Source organism: Lipotes vexillifer, unplaced genomic scaffold, assembly GCF_000442215.2.
Source record: "Lipotes vexillifer unplaced genomic scaffold, Lipotes_vexillifer_v1.1 scaffold1068, whole genome shotgun sequence".
NCBI classification, from domain to species: Eukaryota; Metazoa; Chordata; class Mammalia; order Artiodactyla; family Lipotidae; genus Lipotes; species Lipotes vexillifer.
In genome coordinates, this window is record NW_006789049.1 from 216670 (window position 1) to 238007 (window position 21338).

Below are 21338 nucleotides of genomic sequence, written 5' to 3' on the forward strand. Positions count from 1 at the left end.
AGAAAATTTAACTAGCAAATTTCTGGCTCAATCACGGAAATTAGGGAAGTTTACCAGCACATTTAGGTTAGCTCTCACAATTATCTTGATTGAAGAAATAAGACATTATAAATCTGGGTGCTAATCAATTTGTTAATTTCTTTGTGTCACTGAACAACTCTAAATATATTTAAAGGTCCACAGAAATGTATACCTGGCAATCATCTCCAGCACCACCTGACTGATTCAACAAGTGTGCTGCATCACTCTGGTTACCACTTGCATGTCCAAGACGATGTTTCACAGGAACTTTGTTAAGAACATATGCACCCGATGTCTGTGGTTTGTTCATCATCTGCATATACAAAATAAACATATTTATGGTGGAAGTTTTTTTAAATGCCTAGGAATGATACAAATTTAGGACAGTGATTACCCTGGGGAGGAAGATAAGGAAATGCGAAGGAAGGGTGCTTCAATAATCTGTAAGGTTTGATTTTTTTAAGTGAAGAGGTGGATATACAAATGACTGTTAGTATCCATACTTTTTTGGATGTTTGAAATTATGCATGCATATGTGTATATACTCATACAGAAAAAACTTTCTAATAATTTTCTTAATGTTCCCTTGAATATGTAATGCTTTTTAAGACTTAAAGGTTTTAATTGACAGTAGCTTAATAAGAATGTAATATGGCCACCCTAAAAACATAACATAATCTTGGGCTGCATTAACAGAACAGGGTCTAATGGATCACAGAAGTGATTGTATCACTCTTTCATATACCATTCAGCCAACACCTGGGGGAACATTTACCTTTGGCCCTAACATGAAATGGGGCAGAGACAAAAGAAATGCAGGCTTAACTGCAAATAAACACGATGATAAATGGAGTTAATACTATGTACTCTTAAAGAATACTTTTTTTTTTCAATCTGAATGCATTTAATCCAAACAAGAGAATGCCTAGGAGGAGATTAACATTATCATCAATATCTGAATGGTTCTAACACATGGTGGTTTGTTCTTTACTTTGTTCACCTATTCATTCAAATATGTTTTGAGCGCTGTATGCCAGGCACTAGGGATCAAATGAATACAACGGACAAAATCCCAGTCTCTTGGAGCTCCCATTTCAGTTTTAAAGAGAACAGAATCTTTCTATGTGAGAAAAAGTGGGACAAAAGGATCGCTCTAAGAGTGACTGATTCTGGGCTTCCCTGGTGGCGCAGTGGTTGAGAGTCCGCCTGCCGATGCAGGGGGCACGGGTTCGTGCCCCGGTCCGGGAAGATCCCACATGCCACGGAGTGGATAGGCCCGTGAGCCACGGCCGCTAGGCCTGCGCGTCTGGAGCCTGTGCTCCGCAACGGGAGAGGCCACATCAATGAGAGGCCCATGTACCGCCAAAAAAAAAAAAAAAAAAAAAAAAAAAAAAAAAAAAAAGAGTGATTGATTCTAACACAAAACAAAGAAGCTGTTCTAGATTCAAAGTTGTTCGGTCGTTTATGGCTATCATACTTTAGTGTTGAGAAGAATCACTAAAGGTATTTCTTAAATATGCAGATTTATGGTCCCATATCTAGAGACTGACTCTGTAGATCTGAGAAGGTAAGACCCAGGAATGTGCACCCAGATTAAGTGATTTTGATGCAACACAGCACTTCTCAAACTTCAAGGTACATAAGAATCACCTGGAAAGCCTGTTAAAACGGATTACTGGGCCCCACCCATAGTGAGTCTAATTCAGCAAGTTGAGGTGAAGGCTTAGAAACTGCATATCTAATAAGCTCCTAGGAAATCAGATGCTGCCGGTCTACAAATCAAACTGAATGGCTCTGATGTAGACGACCCCATGACCACAAATTGAGAAACAATGATCTAGAGGATGGGATTAAAGGACCTTTAATTCCCTGTGAACCAGTACATTACCTTCTGAATACCCCCATGTACTGTTGAGGGAGGAGACTGGGCCACCAGCACTTGCTGCTGATGAAGGTGCTGTGGCAGGTGATGGTGCTGCTGTGACAGGTGACTAAGTGTTTGCTGCTGTTGCAGGAGCAGCTGTGTTGGCGACTGTAGTGGTGGCTGCTCATTATTTTCCCTGTGCCACAGGACTCGAATGAACCGGTTGTTTAGAACTGCTTCAGTGCTGGAAATGGCTTTTCTGGCCTCCTCATTGGTAAGATACTGGATGAGGGCTGCTTCTGGATCTCCCTTAAAAGCAACCTATAAGAAAAAACAACAGCAACAACAACACACATAAATTAATGATTGTAGTTAAGCAAATATTGATAAATTATTGATAAAAAATTCAGAAGCAGAAAACAGCCTGCTGAAATCCATTGTGAATCCTATGTAAAGTTAGCTATCCCTTAAAAGATAACATGTGTATTTCAACATTACATATGATAGAATATTGGATTATTTAATAAATAATCCTAGTGATGTTATATAACCACTTGGAAAAAAGTTGTTAGATTCCTCCCTGGTATCTTACACGTCCAAATAAACTCCAGAGAGAGAAAACATTTTACAAAAAAACAAACAAAAAAACCCAGAGAAAAAAGGTGAATATCTGTATAATCTGAGGCTTTGGAAAGACTTTTTATGCACACCTATAAAGGCAGGACCCATAAAGACAAACAGCGAATTTGACCAAATAAAATTTCAAACTACTGTCGGTCCAAACCTGCCACAAACAAAATGAATGACAAAACGAAAAAGTAATTTTCATATACATGACAGGCAAAGGTTTGGAAAAGTATTATAAATGCCTTCATAAAAAATGGGCAAAGACAGTGGACAGGTAAATCCAAAAGTGCTGCAAATGGTCTATATAAATTAGAGTCTACCTAGGAATAAAAACAAAGCAAATTAAAGCAAGTACAATTTTTCACTTATGAAACTGGTCTAAAAATTTTTAATGGATCCATATTAGACTTTTGATGAGGTTCACACATTGCGTTAGGGAGCATCAACTGGCACAACCCTTTTGGAGAACAATTTGGCAGTTCAAATAAAAAGTTTTAAAATTCCCTTTAATTCAGCAATGCATCATAAAAAAATAAAAGGTTTATACAAAAGGAGGCTCACAATAGCATTGTTTTTATAAAAAATAATAAGAACAACATAAATTCCCCCAAATAGAGAATAGTGCTTATATAAATTACGGCCTACTGCTATGGAATGAATTATGTCCTCCCCAAATTCATATGTTGAAGCCCTAACCCCTAATGTGACTGTATTTGGAGACAGGGTTTTTAGGAGGTAAATAAGGTTAAATGAGATCAAAGGGGTGGGGCCCTAATCAGATAGGACTAGTAACCTTATAGGAAGAGCTCTCTCTGTCTCTTCCCTTCCCTCTCCTTCCATCATGTGAGCACACAGCAAGAAGATGGTCGTCTCCAAGCCAGAGGGTCCTTACCAGGAACCAAATTGGCTAGTATTCTGATCTTGGATTCCCCGCAAATAAATTTTTGTTGTTTAAGCCACCCAGTCTATGGTATTTGTTATGGCAACCCAAGCAGATTCATACTCATTTACATTAAAAGCTTCCTAATTTTTCTAAATGGCATAAAGAATAATGACCTAGGAAAAATTTAAGAGAAAAAAGGTAGTTAGAGATACATAAATCATATTTTGGTTTGATGGCAACACTGAGTGTCAGGGGTAAGTGACTGAAATCCCAACTTAAACAGACCTTCTAGTACCCTCAATTACAGCGTTAACACCCAACCACAAATTGATAAATTCAAATATCTAACAAACACACAGCAAAATATAAAAGCTACAATTTATTTGATGTTAGATTATATGTTACAGTGCCTAAAATTCTCAAGATTAGAACCATCCTTAACCAATTAATATTTCACAAAATAAAAGCCAGTCAGTAAACAAAATTTCAATCTTAGAAGTTACCAAAAATCTCACCTACTTAGTTAGAACACTAAAGCAGGTAAAAAAGTCATCTGTCCAGAGATACAACTATGAACAAAAATACAATAACTGGCCCACTGTCTTTCAGGAAGAGGTTGCAGAAAAGAACCAAATGAATTCAGAGGACAAATTCAGCACAACAACTCCGTCATAAAGTTGGGCATACAGATACACAGTGGAATTTAAAACACATAGCAGAAATGGTCAGACTAATCACTGGCTTATTTAAGCAAGGTAAGCTGATAGGAATATTTTTGAAGATACATTATATACATGGATTTTGTCACCAACATAGCCACACCTACCTGGATATTAACAATAGTTCCAAATTTGCTGAAGTGTTCATTGAGCTTGGTAATGTTGTTCAATTCCTGAGGGATTTTCTTGACTTCTAATTTGGTGTTTGTATACTGATTCTTTCTCAAGAATCCTGGTTTACTCTGATTGTTATTCCCTTGCCTGAAAGGAATATTAACAGATCTTGGTTAATTCTCCTACATTATGCCTAGGCAAGAGATAATCAGCAAAGAATGTAAGTTTATATTTATTCAAGTATCCTTTGTAAGCACTTAACATTCTTCAGAAATGACTAGGTAATTTTCACATTATCCTTATTACATGGGAACCAAACAGGTAGAGAGAAAGAAAGAAGACTGATGTCTCAATAATTCTAATACTGGGTTAGACCTAGAAATTAGTACAAATTACTAATATCTATTATCAATATTCTGTTAACTTTTCAATATTTAAGACATACTAAGGCTTCCCTGGTGGCGCAGTGGTTGAGAGTCTGCCTGCCGATGCAGGGACCTGGGTTCGTGCCCCAGTCCGGGAGGATCCCACATGCCGCGGAGCGGCTGGGCCCGTGAGCCATGGCCGCTGGGCCTGCGCGTCCGGAGCCTGTGCTCCGCAATGGGAGAGGCCGCAACAGTGAGACGCCCGCATACCACAAGGAAAAAAAAAAAAAAAAGACATACTAAAGATGCCTCTGGGAACCTTAGCTTTGAGGCACATAGACTGAAAATTAATGATTAATGACAACTCTTAATTTTACAAATTTACTACTGCAAACAAAAAAACCAGAAACATCAATTAGATGTTACTAATTAGCAAATTATCTTACTTTCCCAGCCAAGGTTTCTTTGTCAGTGGCCCTTCCAAACCACTCATAGCTCTTTTCCGGCTATCTGGTTCAAGAACTACTCTGGTTATGTTGCTATTAATTGAAACAGGAACTGGTGGTTCAGTCTGGATGACAATGTTAGCAGCTGTAAAAAACAAAAATTAACGTTACTGACAATGCATTGTATTTGGGGAATTTCAAATGATTAAAATTATTTAGTCCAAAAGCTAAAAATCACTGTGAATAGCACCTGACTACTACCATTTCCTTTTCAGAAATGTTTAACAGCAAAAATCAATTATCAATTGCCTCCTTTTTCTCCTTCTTCAAAAATACAATATGCGTGTTTAAAATGTCCTAGCCAACTCTAATGTAATGACTGATTCAGGCAAGGATCATAAATGGAAGGAAAAAAAAATCAGTGAAAGGGTGTTGGAGAATAAGATATTTATCTGATGCCAAAGTACCACTCCACAAATTATTTACTTTACAATGGAGAGTTCTAACAATTACGGCAAGTGATCAAACTTATTAGCCACAAATGGAGTGAAATATTTGTCTCCTTGTAGGATTCAACAAGAAGTTCACATGGATATGATACTACTATGGAATTATGATTTTCTTTTATGTGTGGCAATGATATTGCACGTATATAGTACTGTGTCTTATTCTCAGATGTAAACTAAAGGATCTTAAAGTGTCACAATCTCCAAAATTTACTTTCAAGTGATTCAAGAAAACAATGTGAAGGGAGAGGGGAGGAAGGGGAGGAAGGCAGAGAAGAGTGCACACAAGTGAGCAATCATGCCCAAAGCTGACAAAATGTTAACAACTGGTGAACCTAAGTGAAAGTATTCAGGTGTTTATTGCACTTTTGATTTTTTTGTAGGTTTAAAATTATCCAAACCTAAACATTGAAAGGAAAATTCAAAGCCAATGTTATAAATTAACACATTCCATTCACAACAGTTAAGACTAAAATACTTTAAGACACTGACCTTACGATAGGTTACCTGTCGGTGGAAAGAGGTGTGTTGAACAAAAAAGCAAATACCAACCCAAAACTGTACATGTTATATTCTGAGTATTCTCCATAACTTTAGCAACTCCACCAAAAGTAAAATCAGCAGCAAAGAATAATCACTGTGGGGCTGAAAATATGAACTTCCCACTAATTTCAGGTAATTTGGTAACAATATATGCATTACAGCACAGAAGGTAAGAGCATATTCTTTGGAATTAGATAAACCTGGGTTCAAATGCTAGTTCTGTCATGTATAGCAGGGGTCCCCAAACCCCAGGCCAAAGACCAGTAGCGGTCCGCACAGCAGGAGGTGAGCGGCAGGCTAGCGAGCTTCCCCATCGCTCGCGTTACCGCCTGAACTATCCCCACCACCATCCGCTGCACCGTCCATCTGTGGAAGAATTGTCTTCCATGAAAACTGTCCCTGGTGCCAAAAAGGCTGGAGACCACTGATGTATAGAATAGAATAGAACAGAAAAGAATTAATAATGGGCAAGTTCTTTAACCTCTCTTCGCCTCAGTGTCTATATATAAAAAAGAGAATAAAAATAGTACCTCATTTAAGTTGTTGGTAAGGAATATTAGAGATAATAATATATTAAAAAGGATTTGGTTTAATCTTGACACAAAACTGTTAACTGGTAGTAGCAATAATGTCATTAATGGCAGTAAGGAAAAGTTAATAAAATCAGGATAAGAAAGAAGGTAAGAATAGGAAAATGTCCACCATATAATTAAATCAGGAAAATATCCTCAGGATGGCACATGGCCAGTCATTCAAACTGAAATTAAATACTGCAAATCTATAATAATAAGTAAGAAACTGGAATCTCATCAAACTCTTTAACCAAACTTTTTTTAGAGCGGAGGTGAAAGGATGGTATCAACCCATATTAAAGGCAATGCTTGCATTTAATCTTTTAAGATTTGTGGCTATGCTTTATAAAGGTCCTAAACATATGGTTATAATCATAAATAATAAAAATGGTCAAAGGATAATTTTACCATAGTGTTTAAAATTCTCAATGTTACTAGTGTGAAGCACAGCTCTTAAAACACAAAGTAGGCCATTAAATGATTAGTTCTTTGAGGGGAAGGGATCATGTCGTCTTTCTATATCTAACATCTAGCATAGCGCCTAAAATAGCCTAAAGTCCTACAAAAAGAGCAATTAATTAACACTAGTATTATTTTTATTTAAAAATAAATATAAGCAGAATATATTTATTTTTATTTTATTTATGGCTTTAAAGTAAAATTTGGAGATATTCAAAAGCATTTGAGATCATTACACAGCATCCTTCAAAGAGAGACTGTTCAAAGTATTTTTAGACCTTAGTGAGGTCAGAAATACTATGCCCAAATGACATTTAGCATGAGAAAAAGTTAAATGCATTCTTACCTCTTGGATTTGCATCCATATCTCCAGAGGTTAGGCCAATCAGGTTTGGGCGCTGTGTCTGTGTTCTTGAAAAAAACTGCCTATACTGAGATCTACCAGAACTGGTAATACTAGGAGCTTCTGGATTATAACCATCTGGTTCATAGGTATCTGAGGGAAAACAAAACAACAAACCATGAAACAAATAACAGTAGTTAAGTAATTTCCTATTATAAAATAACCACAAAAATGAATTTTCTTCAACAAATGTATCAACCCATATATATTTCTCTCTTAGAATTATAGTATATAGATAAACCTATTGGAAGTCAAAGAAACAAAAATGTTCCAGTCACAAAACACAGACATGCAAATCCATTCTGAATTACTGATATATTTCTGGATTTGTTTACCTAGCCATTTTTGTCCTCTATATTAATCACCTAATGCAAACTTAAATGCACATTTTTTTTTTTTTTTTTCCCTTGCGTTATGCGGGCCTCTCACTGTTGTGGCCTCTTCCCTTTTCGGAGCACAGGCTCTGGACGAGCAGGCTCAGCAACCATGGCTCACGGGCCCAGCCGCCCTGCAGGCTGGGGACCTCTCAAGCATGCGCCACCAGGGAAGCCCTTAAATGCACATTTTTAAGAGAAATTTTCACATTCATGAATGCCATATACAAATGACTGGCTGAGTTTCCTCTGTTATCACGTCTCACCTAATTTCTCAGTATTCTTTTAATTGGGGGAAAAAAACAATCTATTAATTTGGTTATCTGCTTTTCTTTTTTTTTTTTTTGGCCGCGCTGCGCAATATGTGGGATCCTGGTTCCCCAACCAGGGATCAAACCCACGCCCCCTGCATTGGAAGCACAGTCTTAACCACTGGACCACCAGGGAAGTGCCTGGTTATATGCACTTTAAACTGGAGAGAAAAGAGCCAATTTCATATGTAAAACATATCTCAAATGTTTTATTTCAAACAGCTAAATAAGATATTTTATATTTATAAATGTAATCATTATTTTACTACCACCCGCTTCATCAGTGTCACTTTTATCATGTTCTCTGTGTTTTCTCTACAACTAAAAATTTATTTATTTTTTTGGCCACACTGTGCGTGGCATGCGGGATCCTAGTTCCCCAACCAGGGATGGAACTCACGCCCCCTGCAGTGGAAGCACAGAGTCTTAACCATTGGACCGCCAGGGAAGTCCCTAAAAATTTAATTTTTAAAATTCTTATGCTAAATAAATATTTTGTTAGCATTTAAACAAAATTCTGAATGTGTTTATCTCCAAAATATCCTTTCATCCTACATAAAATGAAAGAAGGTTAAGATGGAGTGAAGATGCTGATTCTCACAGTTGTGATTTATCAATATAAATCCTTGCATCTTTTTTTCTTAGTGGAAAAACTCCTTTGTTGCTCGTATTAGGTTTCAGCTACAAGATAAGGTACATTCAGATCTTTATTACTAGCCAATTAGTTCTATAATTCAGAGTATAAGATCAGCAAATTATGATTTTAAAGTTTTCAGTTACCACTTGGTACTCTTGACAGAAAAATCTACACTAAGGCTACAGAAAGTTTTAAAGAAGTTACATAATCAAATAGCCTCGATCTGATAATTCCTGGGAATACACAGAACCCTAAGAAACTTGAAAGTCCTTTAGTTAATCATGATGAACTGAGATCTAAACGCAAAGTGAGAAATGTTAAAAACCTCATGAGACACCCTCAAAGCACTCCACAGATCTTCAAAATGTACATGTCAACAGGAGGGAAGAGTTTTCAAGAAATACATTATACACAGCCATTCCATACAACAAGGGACAGATGGGAAAAAGACATTTTCATCCATGATCAGGAAAAAACCAGATGCTTTTGTTTTCTTTTAAAGAAAAATTAACCTAGTTTTCTTGTAACATGTAACTGATTAGAAACCATTCAAGTAGATACTCTCTTCCTATCTATCGGATTAGAAACTAGTTCAAGGAACTAGCATGATCTTAGTTACAGAGGCACGGAAAGTAAATACAAAGGACACCAGAGATGACAGACACACAGGAGACCTACTCATCTAGGAGCCACTAGGGACAAACCAAAGAAGCAGAGAAACAGAAAATAAAACTACCTAGGAGTTTTAATGGGAATCTGTGAGAGCAGATCAGGATACCAGATCACCTCTTAGGTTGGCCAGTTTATGGTACAAAAGATCAGAGGTGGATGGCCATCTGTAGCAAAGCTTACCTGGGACCAGAGGGGTGGGGCTGGAGACTGAGGTATGGTACCCAATGGAGGATCCCATGAGGTTTCGAGGTGGCACCAAACGAGCTGCCAACAGAGGCGGCGGTGTCCCCAACTGAAGTCGCTCAGATGCAGCAGCACCATGTTCACGAGAGTACATGGGCTGTCCTACAGAGGAAAGAATAGGAGGGCAGCTGGGATTGAGAGTCACAAGCTTCTCGTAAGCAATGATCTACTTCCTGAGACTTGAGCCAAGAACAGAGAAAGTATACCAATGGGAACTGTACTCAAGAAAGATGTTACTAAGATTCTTTCTAACTCAAGAAATAGACATGCAACTGGTTAGGATGTATTGAGGTACAAAGAGTAAGAATTAGATAGTGTGACTGCAAAACGTCCATTTTTTATAATCTTAAATGGAATAATTACGTGCTGATTTACCCAAAACTGAACAATCAACCACATCAAGTTATTAGACAACGGAACCTTGAGCTATTATTCATGTAGAGTTTTGTATCCAATGAGACATGTGGTTATGAAAGCTGTCATACCCATTTAAAAAAAATAAAAACACTCCTCCCCAAACTCATATAATTTCAGGTATGCACAAACTATACTCCCATATCTGAGAGCAGAAAAAAGAAAAATAATAAAGGAACTTAAAAAAAAGAAACCCACCACAAGCATACCCTCAGAGAATAAGAAATATTCAAAAGAAAAAATTAAACAAGACAGAGAAAATTCGTTGTCCTACGAGCAGGTGGATAACATAGAGAAAGAAAAAAAGGAAAAAATCCCAGGTGAACAGACTAGCCACTGTACACATGAAATTACCTCAGATATTAAGGACCACTTTTGGAAAGAAAGCACATTTAGAATCTATATTTATAGATGCAAGAAATGTCAGAAACAATGAAGCCAAATTTTGTAGAACAAGATTAAAAAAGACAAGGTATCAAGGAGCAAAACCCCCTTTGGTTGGTTATTTAATAGTATCTTTTTCACTGACTACCTCGTATGATACCTATTTTTAAGATTTACTCAATATTTTATATCTAAAGTCAGACAGACATTCACTATGTGACACAAAACAAAGTGAATTTAGAATTTTTTTATACCTGATGAAATGTCCTTATAAAGTGAACAATCCAGAAGACTATTAATACACCTTAATAAGACAAGTCACAAAGCACCACTTGATTTCACAGTAAATGTAAAGAAACAGATGTGCTAAACTTTACTACCCTTCTCTTCCTATATACGGAGCAGAGGAGGTGACACATCATACTGTATAAGCAGACCACATAACTGGGGGCTTAGCACCAATCCTTTCAAAACTGAAAAAAGGATCAATCACTACATTGCAAAAACAATTTAACATACCCTCAACGATCTGAAAATAATTTTAAACATGACCTATTGCAGAATATTCCTTGCAGAATGCAGTAGTGAGCTAAAGAGAAAAATGGGAAGTACAATCTCAGTCCATATGACTAGTTTAAATTTATGATACAGCACTCAATGTACCATGTGTATTTAATTAATAACTGTCTCAAAGTAAATTAGAAACTAAAAGGCTACTTTGTACAATGTCTTTTTAAAATGAGTGACAAAGAACATGCATTCAGACACTTCAGAAAGATGGCTGTTTATTCAAATGAGGCCTGATTTTCTTTAACATCTATTCAGGTCTCTAAATAGTATTTCAAAAAGAAACAGTTCCTCAGATAAAAGGCTGATTCTAGGACTGGTCAGAAAACTTCTAAGATGAGCCTGGTACACCTTAGTATACCCTGTCCCTCCAAAAGCAAGATGGCTACCAAACACTAGCATGTCAAAAACAAAGCAATCTGCAGAACCAACATGAAGAGGCTCCCCATGGTCAAAAACTAGACAATCTGAACATAAAAAGGGCCATAATGGGGTGAAACATACCAAACATTAGAAATCCATGAGTTCATTATGATACTTAAAAAAATACAGTGGTCCCTTTGGAAGATATTAGGAAACAAACTCATTTTCCGAAAAGTGATAAATGAAAGGACACAAGCATTTATCCTGTCTTTCCTGTAAAACGTGAATTTCAGGTTAAAGAAATGGTTAACTCCCAAGTTTCACTTTGTAGAATGCCAGCCAATAAATGTAGAAGAAATAATAGAATTAGAGTATCACACTTTTATAACCCCAAATGAAACAAGAGATCTAGGCAGGGATCACAAATAACCACATGCAACTTTTTAAACGGATGCATCAGGATGAAAACACCTGTACACAGTGATCAATATTTGTAACACAGAAAGGAGACAACTTGGTATTATGTACATCATGATATACTGCAGTAGGAAGTACAAAACCCCATCAATAAAATATTCATGCAAAATAAGGGGGGGAAAAAAACCAAATGTGACCCTAATTAAGTCTCTAGATCTAAACCTCTAATTTACAGGAAATACAGAGGATAGAGAAATGTGTTAACACCAGGGGATGCAATGTGCCAAGTCCAGATTGTGGAAAAATTCTTCAGGACAAATGATCTGTTCCTTCAACAAATAAATGTCAAGGAGAAAAAAAAGAGGTAGGAGAAACTGTTATAGATTTAAAGACTTAAAAAAAATAAAATAAAATAAAAAATAAAGACTTAAAAACATATTAACTAAATGTAATATGTAACCTTATTTGGATCCAGCTTCAAATGAACCAGCTATAAAGGAACATCTATGATACAACTGGGAATAATGAACACTGGCTGGATATTTGACAATAATACCTGTTATAAATATCTTGGGATTGTGATAAAGTATAGTAATTGTGTGCATGTGTGTTTATCCCTTATCTTTTAGAGATATATAATGAAGATTTTACAGATTAAATGTTATGTTTGGGACTTGTTCTAAAATAATCAAGTCAGGAGTGAGTTACAGATAAAGCAAGATTAACCGTGTGTTGATACATGTTGAAGCCACTAAATGAATAATGACAATTAACTACACTATTTGCTCTCCTCTTGTATTTGAAATTTTCCATAATAAAAAGTTTTAAAAAATCAAATTGGTTGGGCTTCCCTGGTGGTGCAGTGGTTGAGAGGCTGCCTGTTGATGCAGGGGACGTGGGTTCGTGCCCCGGTCTGGGAGGATCCCACATGCCGCTGAGTGGCTGGGCCCGTGAGCCATGGCCACTGGGCCTGCGTGTCCGGAGCCTGTGCTCCACAACTGGAGAGGCCACAACAGTGAGAGGCCCGAGGCCCGCGTACCGCAAAAAAAAAAAAAAAAAATCGAATTGGTTACAATAATGGTGAAGATAAGCCAGTCACAATTTAGCTTCATTCAATTTAGTTTTTTTTAAATTTTTATTGAAATATATTTGATTTACAATGTTGTGCTAATTTCAGATGTACAGCAAAGTGATTCAGTTAAATATATATATGTATGTATATTTTTTAGATTCTTTTCCATTATAGGTTATTACAAGATACTGAGTAGAGTTCCCAGATTCATTCAATTTAGTTTTGATCAGTGTAGAGTGACTAAATAATTCCAAACTGCGAACATCCTAAGTTCATACTCCTATCTTGAGTCATTCATATATCTTACATGCCTGACAGCAACATTTTCACTTTTTTTTTTTTTTTTTCCGGTACGCGGGCCTCTCACTGTTGTGGCCTCTCCCATTGCGGAGCACAGGCTCCGGACGTGCAGGCTCAGCGGCCATGGCTCACGGGCCCAGCCACTCGGCGGCATGTGGGATCTTTCCGGACCGGGGCACGAACCCCGGGGCACGAACCCGTGTCCCCTGCATCGGCAGGCGGACCCTCAGCCACTGCGCCACCAGGGAAGCCCTCACATTCTTAATGTTAACTCTAGTCAGTTGAAGACAGTCTATTCAAACTAAAATTTTAGCTACTCTTTGTAATTTTCCTGATTTTGTCTTTAAGAGTATTCACAAGAAAAAAAAAATCCTTTTTTTTTTTTTTAATAAATTTACTTATTTATTTATTTTCAGCTGTGTTGGGTCTTCATTGTTGCTCATGGGCTTTCTGTAGCTGCAGTGAGTGGGGGCTACTCTTCGTTGCAGCGCGCAGGCTTCTCATTGCAGTGGCTTCTCTTGTTACGGAGCACAGACTCTCGGCACACAGGCTTCAGTAGTCGTGGCACGCGGGCTCAGTAGTTGTGGCACACGGGCTTAGCTGCTCCGTGGCATGTGGGATCTTCCTGGACCAGGGATCGAACCCGTGTGCCCAGCACTGCAGGTGATTCTTAACCACTGCACCACCAGGGAAGTCCCCCTGAGTTTTAAACTAAAAGCTCAATTAGAAAAAATAAAAAAGCTATACCTTCCAATTATTGGCCATGTTTATCATGTGTCTTCTCTATTAGAATACAAGGTCCCTGGCACACTTTCTAAAGGTCAGGGCCTAAACGGCGCCTGGCACATAGCAGGACTCAATACTTAAAGAAGGCATGAAAGTTTATTTACTAAAAGTATCCCAATGACAATTAAGTATTTCTTTGGATGAATACCTTTATTTGATATTCATTAGACATTATTTGAAATGAGTAATATGACAACTAATGCAACACAAATCCAAGTAACACACAAGGGGAGAGAAACTCTAGACAATATATGATGACTCTACTGGAGAATGACTTTTCTAGACATCAAAATCCATGATTGTGCACAGAAAAATGTTATATATTCCACAGAATTAAATGAGGAATCTCCTGTTTAAGAATATAATGTTTTAATAATTTGACATAGTTAATAACAGGAAATGTATTTTCCGAAAGATGAAAGTATTTTATGTAAATTCACTTGAAGATTGACAACTGCCTTCAACCTAAGAATCAGTCTCTAAAATCTAGGATGTTGGGCTTCCCTGGTGGTGCAGTGGTTGGGAGTCCGCCTGCCGATGCAGGGAACACGGGTTCGTGCCCCGGGCCGGGAGGATCCCACATGCCGCGGAGCGGCTGGGCCCGTGAGCCGTGGCCGCTGAGCCTGCGCATCCGGAGCCTGTGCTCCGCAACGGGAGAAGCCACAGCAGTGAGAGGCCTGCGTACCGCAATCAATCAATCAATAAAATCTAGGATGTTATATTTTACTATCACTCTTTCACATACCCAGTACAACGAGCTTAGCAATTACGAAATATTTCTACTACTACTTCTTCAAAGAAGCAGAATAAACAGGTCAAATTTAAGGCAGAAAAGGGAGTATACTTTCAAATCGTTCTGTCCTGTGCAGGGGGAAGGGGGAACCAACAAAACCCAAAACCCCAAAACTATACACTGAATTGGTGACTTCAAATTTGGGTAAAATGTTTAAGTACTTCAAAGGAAACAGTTGATTTTAACAGATGTTTTTCCATACAATTCCAACTACGTTTCATTATTTAAGTCCTTTTCAGAGTATTTGGGACATCTTAACTCCACAAAAACCAAATTTCAGAGCTTTTTCTAAATTATAACCATTTCTGACATTAAGCTTTAAATAGCATTACCAGGAGCCCCATGTATCCTACCCAGTTTTCCAGTGGGGTAATTGTTTTTCTTCTTTTAACATTCAATTGACCTCTTCAAAAATGAGTGATAATTACAGACTACATGAAGGTTTTATTTTGGGCAGAATTAGTTCCTTTGTTACCTGTATTTCTGAGGCACTCTGTTCATTTAGTTCTAACAGCAAAATACACTGTGACTGATTTTCGTGGGTTTGTAATTTTTAACGTATTTCTTTCCCACTATTAGATTTTTATCTTCTTAGGAGAAAAATCATTTCTTATTCATCTGTATATTCCCAGTACCTAGCATTGAGTAGACACCTATTCTTACCTCCAAAAATCCAGATTTCATTTTTCTATGTTTATTTGGGTCCCTACTGACATAATTTTCACAACTAAATACCATTTGATATGCTGTTCTTCACTTACACACATTTTCTATGCTGTGAATTTTAACGATAGTTTCAATGACCAAAAAAATCTGTAACTTAAACTTTCCCAACTTGTAAAACTTTAAGAATAGCTTAAGTTCTCTATTACGTTGCAAACATACATATAACTTTTTTACTTCATTTGAACTGAAGCAAGTTCTAATTTTCTTGAAATTATAACTATAGCGCTTAAAAAGTAAACCTGAACAATTTGAAGAATTCAACTTATCTGTCTCAAAGGTAATTAAAAAAAAAAAGCTGTTTTAAAATCAACTGAATAGAAAGATACAAAAAATTTATAAATAACGAACTACACTCACCAAAAGAAATTTTTTACGTTTAGATTATAAGGAACTATCTCCTAGATTTTCAAATTTCTCTCTAAATTTTGGAATCACATTTTAACTTTTAAGAAAGGAATAACGCAGTTTGCATAGTAGAGTTTTAAACTCCCCAATACTGAATATTCTATAAGTTTCAAAATGTTCAGTTGCCCACCAACTAAGTCTCTTTATAAACAATGACACAGCATATAAGACTATCTTCTAAAGCACTAATTCACAAATGCCAATAGGAAGCTATTGCCCTTTATTGGTCTGAAACAAAAATGAGAAAAAAATGTGAGATTTCGTAAAGCCAAATTTAAAAGGACTGTCATTTATTCTGATTTATTTGGTATAAAAATGTATTTTTAAAATCGAAATATTAGATGTCTTCATATGCAGTCCTTAACACAGCAAAATAAGAAGCTGCTAACTGTATTGGTCCCCAAAATTTTCTTAGAAATGTTACCAGCCTCTGAAAAACAGAAACTTGAAACTCCAGTTCTAAAAGGACTTTACTGATATACCAAAAATAGTCTGGCTTTAAAAAATAAGAGAAAAATCATCTTCAAACATGAAGTCAGACATTTTGTTCATCTTGGCTCCCTAGGGTGTAGCACAATGCCTGGCACATAGTAGGCACTCAATAAATATTTGCTGAATTAATGAATATTAGGCTAAGTCACTGAAATAAATGGTAACTGCCAGATATTTTTTCATTAAAATCAAAATGGAATTTTTGTCATACTGAGTGAAGTCAGATGAAAAAGACAAATATCATATATCACTTATATGTGGAATCAAAAAAAATGGTACAAATGAACGTATTTACAAAACAGAAACAGACTCACAGATGTAGAAAACAAACCTGTGGTTACCAGGGGGGAAAGGGGTGAGGGGTGGGGAAGGATGAATTGGGAGATTGGAATTGACATATACACAGTACTACATATAAAATAGATGACTAATAAGGACCTACTGTATAGCACAGGGAACTCTACCCAATACTCTGTAATGACCTATATGGGAAAAGAATCTAAAAGAGAGTAGCTGGGGCTTCCCCGGTGGCACAGTCGTTGAGAATCTGCCTGCTAATGCAGAGGACACGGGTTCGAGCCCTGGTCTTGGAGGATCCCACATGCCACGGAGCAACTAGGCCCATGAGCCACAACTACTGAGCCTGCGCATCTGGAGCCTGTGCTCCGCGACAAGAGAGGCCGTGATAGTGAGAGGCCCGTGCACCGCGATGAAGAGTGGCCCCCGCTTGCCACAACTAGAGAAAGCCCTCGCACAGAAATGAAGACCCAACACAGCAAAAATAAATTAATTAATAAACTCCTACCCCCAACATCTAAAAAAAAAAAATAAGAGAGTAGATGTATGTATAACTGATTCACTTTGCTGTACACCTGAACTAACACAACACTGTAAATCAACTATACTCCAATAAAAATTTAAAAAGAAAAAAAAAAGCTGTACTTCAGGGCACAAAATTTGATAAACATTTCCCTATAACTTATCTGAAATAGAAAATAAAAATCTCATGCTGGGGAAAAAAAAGGAACTTTTATAGAGTGAGTCGCAATGTTAAATTTAACAATATTAAAATAAATGATAATTGCCAGATTTTTTAGAAATTAAAAGCAAAATGGAATTTTTATTGTGAGTCACAATGTTAAATTTAACAATATGAAAATGTGTCATCTGCAAAAGACTCTCAGATAAATAAAAAGCATTAATTAGTAATGTTAAGAGCTGATTCGGGGGGAATAGATGAAACAAGATTGATCAACATGAAACATGTTGAAGCTGGGTGATGGGAATGTGGCAGTTTATTATACTACCTTCTTTATTTTTATATATGTCTGAAATTTCCCATAATTAAAAAAAATGAGAGAAGCAGTAAAACAAATAAACACTGCAACGAGACATTATAGTAATTAGAAGACGGTGAGATACTAAAAGTGAAACAGTATGGACAATTACTTAACTATCAGATGTGGTTTCTGTTCTGAAGAAGAACAGCTGAACATAAGATTTACATAAATGAAAAGAAATCAAATAGTAGGCCTATGTACAATTATATGTCATTATGTAATAAATGCTTTTTGGTACTGTAGGAGTTCAGAACAGAGCAGTAATGTTCCCCATAAACTTAGAAGATCTGGGTCTTGCAAAAACAGGAGAGAGAGTACATTACTAAGAATGAAGACAGGAAAACAAAGTTGAGTCATGACAGGGGCATAGACAGGGTTATAATTGGCCTGACCACAGAAAATACACATGGGGGAATAGTGAAAACAGACTATCAAGAAGTGAGGAATAGATTATAGAAAGAGAAGCCATAGAAAGGGGTTCATCTATGGTTTAGTAGGAAACACTAAAGAGTTCTCATAAGGAACTGTCATGGCTGGTTTTCTTAGGCAAACTAGCTTAGCAGCATTATGTGGTGTGACATGGAGGGAAGATGGGGGTGAAACGTAATGGAGTCAATAAGATTGTAGCAATAATCCGAAATGTGAAGTGATTCAAGCGTGGATGAGGGCAGAAGCCACAGCAGGAAGAGAGAGAAAGGGATGCTTCAAAGAAAAAGAGGAAGAATTTTTCGATTAACTAGATATAAAAAAGCAAAGCAATGAGTCAGTCATGTCAGGGTTTCAATTCTAGGTGATAAGGTGGGTGTTATTTCCATTAACAAAGAAAGACAGGCATTGTGGAGGTAGTAGAGACTTAAGGGAAAATAACAGGTTTGATTTCAGAGAGGCTGAAATTTATGGAGACAATGATAACTACAAAATTATAATAACTATTCCTTACGTGTAACTTGCTAGGTGCCAGATACTATTCTAGATGCTTTATAGATATTAATTCATTTCTTCCCCAAAACAACCTTAATGAGGTGAGTAATGTTATTATTATTTCTATTCTACAAAAGAGGAAATTAGGATACAAAGAGGTTAAGTAACTTGCCTAAGGTCACAATGACATAAGTGATGGGAGCAGAATTTGAACCTGGGCTTAATTACTTTTCTAAGTTGCCTCTCCAGGTCATGACAGAGATGAAGAAATGTTTATGATAAACACAGTTAAAAAAATGATGAATTTATCTATAAAGTTACCTAGCTCTGTAAAGAAAATCTCACAGTCTGACATTTTAAACAACCAACTACCTTATTTTTATGTTTTTGAAGAAAAATTTTTTTAAGCCTTAGTCAACTAAAACCAACACCACCAACAAAAAGAACACTTAAAAAATAAAAGAGAATTAGGATCCAAGAAAAACATATTATTACAGTTAAACATAAATGTTACAAAACAGCCTAACCACTAAATATTACAGTTTAAATGATGCTATCTTCACTTCAGCATTACAAGTTAAATACTTAGGTATATTTTATCGGACCTTTTGTATACTCCTAGGAGATAAGCCTTATGTTTTGGAAATTCAATCAGAGGAACAATTTTTGAACAGAAGCTTCAAAATAAAATTCCTTTAGTGGAGGAATGTTGCTACTCTACAGCAGAGTAGACTTCTCCAAAACAGAAGGCCTTGCCCTTCTCTCCCATTATCACACAAAATTAAAATACAGTTATATATCATAACCACACAGTAAACTGCCCTTTAAACACAAATATACTTTTTATATAGCACAGTCCATAAAAATAGAAATTGTATTTTTTTAAGTATAAGACTGTTCTGAGAAAACTTGGCTTTTCTATACCCTAGCAATTTTAAATCAAATGTATACTTACGTTCTGACACTGTATAAAGGAGGTTCTGGGGTAAGGGAGGAGGTAGTCTTGCTCCCACTGGTGCAAGATTGGGCACTGCACTTGTCCCAGGCTGGTCACGGTTGTTTATCAAGCTTGACTGTGTTATAGGTGGTCCTACAGACAACCAAAAGTGAAAGGTAGAGCATTAATGTTTCCCAGCTAATAAAAATACTCACTACACCAAGTATTAATTTGGATATTCACACTTAAAATACCTACTTTGGCTTAGAACAGAATTAAGGAATTTGATATGTGCAGGGTTAAGCACTGGGTACATAATTAATTTAAATGACATTTTAGTTCTGTAACAGACAAAACTAATCTAGGGTGGAAAAATGGCAGAACTGGTTGCATCTGGAGGGGGAGTAGAAAATGGCTACCAAGGGACCTGAACAAACTTTCTGTGGTGAGAGCGTTCTACAGAACTCTCAAGTTAATGATAAACATGTTTAAGTGTACTGATGTTACAACGTACCGTGAAATGCATCAAAACTAAAAATGGAGAGATCACATTTTTAGTTAATTGTAGAACCTAGATGGTATTTGTTACCTTGAAATTTTTCATAGCAAAATGTTGGGGGGAAATGACATTCTTAGATTTAACTTTTAAACAGATATGTTCCCAAAATGAGGTTAAGATCTTTCATTGTGAGAATTCCTATACATCAAAGATGGTTTTTAATTTGGAAAATAAAATCTCATCTTGAGCTTCATAATTATACCATTCAGGTGACAATATTAAATACTAACAAACACTGTTAAAATAACCATATTGCTATTGACCAAATCTACGCATTAAATGTCTCTGAATCATTATCAACTTTAATGAAATGTGTTCTATAAAGAATATTACTGCAAGAAAGCTATGTGATGGGTACATGGAATTATGTTAAACTATTTTTGCAACTTCTTGTGAGTTTGCAATAATTAAAAAAATTAAGATTAAAAAAACCCGAAAATTGAAAAAGTATAACTTAAATAAATTAAATGGCAACCATTTTTTAAAATAATTTGCCAACTCTTAAAACATTAAATGTCTTTGGGTAGATATTTTCTTATGTCTTTGTACACATGTAAACTGACTGCTCCAGAATTTTTTCAGTTACATTTAAAAATTTTAGTCTTATTTCTGTTTCTGCTAAACCAGCAACTGTTAAGTAAGTTTTTTTTTTTTTGAGGGCACGCAGGCTCAGCGGCCATGGCTCACAGGCCCAGCCGCTCCACGGTATGTGGGATCTTCCTGGACCGGGGCACGAACCCATGTCCCCTGCATCAGCAGGCGGACTCTCAACCACTGTGCCACCAGGGAAGCCCCAGTTAAGTTTTTTTAAATGATCATTTTTAAATGTTTCTTACTCTTCATCTTGGTGGATGTGGTAACAGCATATTGATTTTTTTTTTGAAGTCCTTATCATTGAAGAGATTCATACTGAAGTACATACTGGTGAAATGCTATGACATCTGAAATTTACTTCAGCAAAAAAAATAATAAGCAAAAAAATTGTGTGTGGCAAGGGGGAGGAATAAATGAGACAAAAACAGCTGAATATTGATAACCACTGAAGTTGGATGATGGTACATGGCATATTATTATTCTACATCTGTGTATATCCAAAACTTTCC

General features: G+C 36.5%; 1 protein-coding gene across 1 annotated transcript in view; it reads right to left on the bottom strand.

Moving 5' to 3' along the window:
- Window positions 1-21338, bottom strand: part of RBM27 (RNA binding motif protein 27) — a 71303-nt gene that overhangs the window by 22909 nt on the left and 27056 nt on the right. Inside the window, exons 8-14 of the mRNA XM_007462393.1 lie at window positions 19695-19829; window positions 9697-9861; window positions 7466-7615; window positions 5040-5184; window positions 4222-4375; window positions 1910-2206; window positions 194-334 (exon numbers count right to left, since the gene is read on the bottom strand). Of these exons, the coding sequence (XP_007462455.1) occupies window positions 194-334; window positions 1910-2206; window positions 4222-4375; window positions 5040-5184; window positions 7466-7615; window positions 9697-9861; window positions 19695-19829 (1187 nt within the window). The remainder of the gene's footprint in view (window positions 1-193; window positions 335-1909; window positions 2207-4221; window positions 4376-5039; window positions 5185-7465; window positions 7616-9696; window positions 9862-19694; window positions 19830-21338) is intronic.